The sequence below is a fragment of the Nelumbo lutea genome, chromosome 2 (assembly GCF_056320005.1).
Source record: "Nelumbo lutea isolate HS-2025 chromosome 2, American lotus-T2T, whole genome shotgun sequence".
NCBI lineage: Eukaryota > Viridiplantae > Streptophyta > Magnoliopsida > Proteales > Nelumbonaceae > Nelumbo > Nelumbo lutea.
The window spans coordinates 2,770,589-2,778,243 of NC_142685.1; the positions used below are offsets into that span (position 1 = coordinate 2,770,589).

General features: G+C 37.6%; 1 protein-coding gene across 1 annotated transcript; it reads right to left on the bottom strand.

The window, feature by feature from the left end:
* Positions 1-288: 288 nt before the first annotated feature.
* Positions 289-7,402, bottom strand: CER10 (3-oxo-5-alpha-steroid 4-dehydrogenase family protein). Its single transcript, XM_088967398.1, has 4 exons — positions 6,978-7,402; positions 6,569-6,608; positions 1,104-1,858; positions 289-615 (listed from the first exon to the last, which is right to left on the bottom strand). The coding sequence occupies exons 1-4, from the start codon at positions 7,044-7,046 to the stop codon at positions 547-549; spliced, it is 933 nt and encodes a 310-aa protein (XP_088823524.1). The 5' UTR covers positions 7,047-7,402; the 3' UTR covers positions 289-546.
* Positions 7,403-7,655: the final 253 nt, after the last annotated feature.

Here is a 7,655-nt window from a genome sequence, read left to right on the forward strand (position 1 = left end):
CCCATATTTTTTAGTTAAAATATTTTATATCATAAATTTAAGTTTTAAATTTATTTTTAATAATACCATTGTATTTTTTAATTTAAATTTAACTTTTTAAGTTTATATCTTTTGAACTGACCGACCAAACCAAAAATTGACCTAAATTGATATAACTCAAGTTTTGGTAACCATCACCGCTTGGCCTAGCTTCCAACTCATTTAAACTAAGGTATTTGATCAAATCTTTAACATAGGAAAGAAGAGTTGAAAATTAGTGCTCATCTTCATCATAATGCATCAAAGGATGTCAAAAAGGCAATCCACTAAACTTCAGTTTCAGTTTCCCAAAAAACAAACTGTAAAACGAGAACGAAACCAACGAACCACATTTTATAATTTGAAATATTCAATTAACAGCCCAAAGAGCAGAAACTGAGAGAATCTAATTCAGCTGAAAGAAATGTGATAGATTGATCTCCTTTTAGGGTCTTCAACAGTTGCAACATAATGCTGTTGAGTTTGGAATCTTCTAGCAAAGACCATCTTACAGTAGCTTCCCCATACTCACAGGAAAGGAGGTAGTATCACCCATCGCCGTGGATACTTTGGCCTTCCTTCCTTGCCATCAAATAACTGCAAGAAATACCAAGCCATAAAACAGTGCGGATAACAAAGAAGTTCTAGTCTTCTAGCATTTCCATTTAGACCACAGATAAGGGGATTTATAAATGGCACCGCTTAAACTATGTATATTCAGCAGACAGGAACCAAGCAAAGGATGTATTAATCAAAACTCAACCTGATTAGCTGGTAGAGTTTATTTCAATTCTCAAACCACATCAGTATTTAGATTTGACAGTCAATCAGATTGACTTTTTGCTACATGGCTGTTTTTTTTGGGGGGGGGGGGGTTTCATTGGGGCTACACAACCGAGGGGGGGGGGGGGTAGCCCATCAGTATTGCTGCTGTATGATCTTAGGAAGCTATAAACCATCAACAAAGCCCTTGTCCAAATAGCGCATGAGCAAGATATTACGAGACAAATTAGTAAATCCCACTATTTATCATATTCACCAAAATTTTCTAAATGAAGATACAGTAGCATGTAAAAAATAGTTACCTTCTTCAATCTGCGGTGCTTTGCAAGGGCCCAATTACTCATGATGAGGGCAGCCACCACAAGGAATATGTAGCCAGCAACTGTTTGTGTTGCAATATTGAATCCCAGCCACTGGTATATCTCAGTGGTGTAATTAGCACAAGTCACTATATTGAACAAAAATCCCCGTGGTATTTGATACCCTCCACTTCCAGAAAGGCTCCGCAGGTTCTTCAACAAGATATGGCAATAGAAGTTTGACAGTTGGCATATCAGCCCAAACCCAAATCCAACCTTCATCTGGAAGTCACTCACTGGGGTGTAGAGAGGGTGGTTCACATGGTAAGCAATGTACAACCCAAACGTCCAATAGTAAGCACAGTTTCGGAACACATTGGCGAGAGGTGAAGTTGCATGGCTAAACCTATGGACAAAGAATGTTTCCATTATACGTTTGAAGTAGTGAAAGCACCAATAGTACATAGCATAGGTTTGGACTGGGTGGATGACACGTTCTCCTTTGTAGCCGAAGTACTGATACACAGGAAAATAGTAGAACATGGGATAGATAAGCAAAGGCCCCAAGTATTCCCAAAAGAAAAGGGTCCTATACGAAACCTGTGGACCAAGGTCCTTGAACACCACAGTAATTTCTTCACTGTTTCCATCACAATAGTCTCGGACATTTTTCTTGGGGTAGAGGACAACAGGTTTCTCTTTTGATCCAGGTTGGATGGGAAGAGTGAGACGCTGTCTTGAAGGATAGTATTTTCTGGCTGTTGAATGTAGGACATTACCAAGTATCAATATCTAAATAATATGAAAAAATTAAGTTCATAATATAAGAGAAAGAAAGTGCACAAGATTATATTAAGTAACAGATGACTATTTCAGTGTAAGAGAATAAGATCCAAAAACCAATATGGCCTACCCAATGTTGGTCCCAGATGTTCAAGGCCTTGGGAGGGATGGACTGGATACAGACCTAACCTTTGGCACTTGTTTGCACAAGGCGACCACTCCCAGACTTGAACCCGCATTCTCATGCTTGTCCACTCATCAGTATTTTACCATTGCACCAAGCGCAATGGCCTATCTAAAAACCAAAAACCAAATAACTAGCTTAAATTTGATTCAATTGAATGAGCACAATACCCATGCCCCACAGTGCAAGAAGCTTAGGGCCTCTAGCTTTTTTTATCAAATTTTCTAAGTTGTCCAATATGCATCTAGATTCATCCTTTCTCAAGCCAATGACCTAGATGCATAATTATGTTTACATATATATGCTAAGTTCCTGTCACTAGATAAGAAGAGGGGATCTGTTAAAACCCTTCTTAACTTCTTTTTTATATTTTATTTATTGAAAGGAACAATGCTAAAGCTTGTCATGCCAACAAATAATTGAAACAAACTGAAATGATAAAAAATTAAACAATCAGAAGCATGTGCCTATTTGTGTGATTGGGAAAAGTTTCTTGCTGATATCATAATGCAATATGAGAGATAAGAGTATTTTTAGCTCCATATGAAGTTCTCATGAAAAGTGAAAAGAAATCCATACTAATGGTCTGATCTAATAGTGAGATAAAGTTTAAAGCATGGCTTAAAAGTTGGATTACTGATATTTACACCAACACTCAGAAATGTCATATGGAAATATTGTAAAAGTTCTGGACATGGTAAAAACATTGTCAATTATGCGGATAAATACAATATATTAATATGAAATGATAAAGGAAACATAGACACACCCTTTTAGGTTGTTACTTATTCCAAACCACCAAACAAAATGAAGAAACTAAGATCAATAGAAAAAAATAACGCTATGAAGTTATCTTGTAGGTTTCAAGAGTTTGAACTACATAATAGAACAAGTTCAAGCAAAATTTAACTCCCAGAAAGCGGAAATGATTCTAATATATCAACCAAATAATCAGTAACACAAACAAAAACTAAGAATGTCACATCCATAAGAATTTCGAATCAGCTCAAAGTGGTCATCATTTCCATTACAAGGACAATAAAGTTGCTATTTTACGATATCTACACTATTGTTACCAACTCATCATGTTATCGTACTATCTTATGTAGATGGTAGTTCTCTTTAGGAAATATATTATTGTTGATTAGAGTAAATATATTATTGTTGATTAGAGTATACCTAATGAGGGCGGATTTGGCCCCCCAATGACATTGTGACACATGGCATCTTGAAACAGCTGGACGACACCCAAATGCCACCTAGGCGATGATTTGGAGTCCCAGATCGTAGTTCGTCTTTGCCCCGACTTGGCAACCTGCCTTTACTGCCAACCTAGCGACTTCAACCACAACTTAGGCTGGCTAAGAACACCTCGTCTAGGGCCAACCTGTAGCACCGCGTCACTGGCCGATGTGACCTCAACGCGAGGAGCGACCTCCCTTGAGGGCTTGCCAACCTGACTGAGGTATAGGAGGCGACCTGCAAATTGTGCTCGCTGACAAATTTGGTATGCATATCCCGACACTCCCAAGTTTCTCAAAAGTTGGCCCACGTACCGAGTGTTCCGAAGGATGGCCAACGTGAGTGGTGGTTGCCTCTGGGGATCTCAGACCAATTAGGCGACCTCCTTGAAATCTCAGATGCAGTGTGCGAAGCCCATGCCAAACAAAGCCTATATAAAGGCACCAACCCCAATGACACGACAAGGTACGCGCTATTACTTGCACCCAAGCTCTCTAGCATTCATACTTAGCTTGCAAACACACAGAATACTGACTTAAGCATCGAAGCGACCTAACCGGATCTTCCACCCCAGTCCCTCTGAGCACTGTTTTGCATATTGATCCAGCTCGCCACGCGAGTATGTCCAGGCAATTCTCTAGCTAGGAGCTTCGAGATCGCGCATCAGTACCCAATGGAAATGGAAATGCCATGGAAATACTAGGAAATATGTATACACTTTAAAACATGATTTAAAGGCACATTATTCTCCCTTCTCTTTTACTTTTCTTTCATTAGTGGATAACTTCAACACGAAGAAACCACCACATTAGGTGCAAAGCCTTAACAAATCGGGCAACAAGAATCACTTAGGCTAAGGCTTTTGTGTCCAAGAAAAGACCAAAAACATAGATCTCTTGAAGGCTTCTCCAAAGTAAAATTCTTAGACTCTCCAATGTATTTTCCCTCTTTCATATGGTTCCCCTTTTATATTTCTATTTTTTCCTACCATTTGTATTGTTTATTCTCTTCACATCATTTTTCCTTTTATTATAACAAAAAAGCATTTTTCCTTCAAAAGGAAGGAAATGACATATAAAGAAAGAAAATGGGGACATCTGTATCCCCTAGCTTCAATTTAAAGAATACAAGAAAAATCCAAGAAAGCAAATACTACATAAAAAACGAATCAAGCAAAGTGCATTGCATACTGAAGTGTTGTGAAGTCACCAATTAAAAATTGAACAAGAATACGATCTAAATATTCATTTAATGCCCCTGTTCAACTAGGTTATGAATCCATCATTTTCCTAATCACACTGTTTGATCATCTTTAATGTTTCACTGGAAGAAATAATTAGAACCCACAGTGGGGCCGTGGGGGTTTATTTTTGTGGAACAGAAAAAAGCATAATCTTACTTGCTAAATATAGCAAGTCCCCAACAAGGAACAGAAAAAGGCTTCTCAAAGAAGAAATTATGAGAGCTCAAATACCTTTTATTCCCTAACACCATGCCTAACTAGCTAAATTTTATCCAGATGCAATCTTATTTCAGCTGGTCATCTAGAACTTTGGATTTGGATTTTGAGTTTGGGAATTGGGATTTAGAATGAGACAAAAGAATTTGGAGGAGTGTTTCTATCTCTACATTGCAATACCTCAATCCGTTTATTTATATTTTCATGTCAATTTAATTGCAGGCAAGGTTCAAAGTATCGACACGTATCAAACCGTATCGACTGATACATATCGTGCCAATGGCTTCCCGATATGCTCCTACAGGGGTTGTATTGGGTCAGACCATGGTTCAGAGGCTAGCTGGGACTTAAACTGACCCCTCTGAACTGGTTTTGAAAAAATAAAAAATAAAACATAAAAAAAAAGCACCGATACAGGCCGAAAGCTTTGCACAACTTGAACACTAGCCCTGCACAACCAAACCAAACTTCCCTCCCTTGATATAAATAAGTGCATATAATGCAAAGTAATTGCTTAGGGAGAGTGCTGTGCAAAGATGTAGAGACAAACCTGATGTGTTGGAGGAGATGCTTAGCTACTATATATACAGTAGAATAGTCAAAAGAGGATTCAAGTAGCAGAGGTCATATAGTTCAGATAAGGCCTTGTTGAGTTGAGACTTTGAAATTACATTGAGCAGTTGAGCTAAATTCTCTGGTAAAGTACCAAATTGATAGATTACACCACAAAAGGTTTAGGTTACTTCTCTAGTTTCATTTTTCTGAAGTTCCAGTTCGTTTCCTTTTTCCATTGATCAGATTACGAATTTGTTACTTTCTTTTTATGTAACAAACTTTCTGTCCTAGAGAAATGAGATCAAGGGTCCAATGTGAACTAGGATACCAGACATTTTGTTACATTTCTATTGGCTTTTTGGCAAGTCTAGAAGATTTTTGTTGAATCGCAATCTTGCATTACTTGCAGAATTTGTATAGATCTGGACCTATCCTCTTTTGCTTCATGTACTTATGTCAATACCTATCCTCTTTTGCTTCATGTACTTATGTCAATACCTCTTGATCAATGAAGCACCATGCTCCAAGAGGTTGTTTAGATTACTCATACGCATGCAAGCATTTGTGAACAACAAAAGATAAAAAAACAAACAACCAAATTTGTAACGCAGCTAAAAGGAATACCAACCTCCCAATGTCCTAAGCCAAAGATTTTTTTTTTTGGTAGAAAGAAAAAGCATGGGGCCGTTTGAACAGCTTAGTTGGCTGAACTGAATGGCTTATTGCTTTGTATTTTAGTGAGAAAATGGTGAAATAATAAAATATTCAAGGGTATAGTAATCAACCCAACTTTAGCTTCATCCATTAAGAAGCTCAACTTATATTCATTAAAAGACAAAACAAGAAGTCATTCAGTTCAGCCACTTCAGCTGTTACCAAACGGCCGATTAGTGATGAAGGAAAAGGAAAGATGGAAAATAGGTTTTCTAGGAGCTTACTGAGAAGCTAGAATTCCTAGCACAAAGCTAAACAAAATTTCCCCAAGAATCCTTTGATTACAATTTTTCAATTTGAGTCACAGAACATTAAAACTGTTCCTTTCCGTTGTTTTGTGAGTAAGATATAACAATAGAGCATCCTATCTTTTGATTGACAAAATACAGACCGGGAAATGAGTTATAGCTCGATAGTTAGAAAGTTAAAAATGAAAAGATGATATCTCTCCAGAATTGCCTTTCCATTAAAGAAAGAAAGAAGAAAAAAATAAAATAACAATTAAGCAACCATGAATAGTAAATTACTTACTTCGACGGTGAAATGCTTCTTGCAGATCGCTCACCGTAGACTGCAAAGCATCACGAAAAGAAACATAAACTTCAAACTTGACAAAACCGAGGGAGAAAAACAACTAAGACTTCCAGGTCCAGTGAAACAAGATCAGGAAAGCCGACTTATAATACGAAACCGTAGAATCAGAAAATCCGGAAAATTAACAGGAAAAGGGAGAAGAAAAGAAAGAAAGGTCGGAACTTTTAGAAAAAAAAAAAAAACGAAGCTAACCTTTAATGACAATATTTGTAGAGATCCACAAATAAAAAGAAAATAAAAAGACGAACGGAACAAAGGAAACACAAATTAACTGAGTAAAAACTAAACCCCACATATATTTTGAACAACGGAGAACAGATCAAACAAAAAGTGGGGAAAATCATACCGAAGCGTTGAGCTCAAGCCCGCCCTTGATAATTTCTCGGCCATTTCGAGAAATAACGGTCACCCTCATGTTGGAAGAAGAAAATAGATGAAATGAGAGATACCCACTTCGAGAAACCGAGAGAAGTAGCTAATAAAAGAAAGAGGGGAAATAATAATGGTCACAGAACCCCAGCAAAACCCATCCTCCCAATTAATTGCAGTCGGTTGGAGATATCGAAATGGGTCGCTTTTGATTTGGATTTAATAGTAAGTCTCTGTCTCGCTGCGTCTTAGTATTCTTTTAATGGTGTATGGTTGGGGTAGGAGAGCTAACCATGTGATACGATGAAGTAATGAACCCACTCACTCCCACAGGCACAACACAAACTCATTTCTTTGAATATAACTCACAACTGTCCATATGGACCTTTTAAATGACTCCAGTTCAAGGTTTGAACCTAGAAGCATTTAAATAATTAGCTATTATTTTTTCATTGTTTGTTGCCAACTCGGATCTGCTAGCCACGAGATATGACAACTGTGAATTAAATATCTCATTGGAGATGTTCTTAATACATGGTGATGGTATTCTGGGTATGAACGTAGGTACAATTTGTGAGTAGCAGATCCCGAATCGCTTGTTACTTATCACCCGTCCATCAAAATTCATTTGCGAGGTCATTTTTCTCTGTTCTCT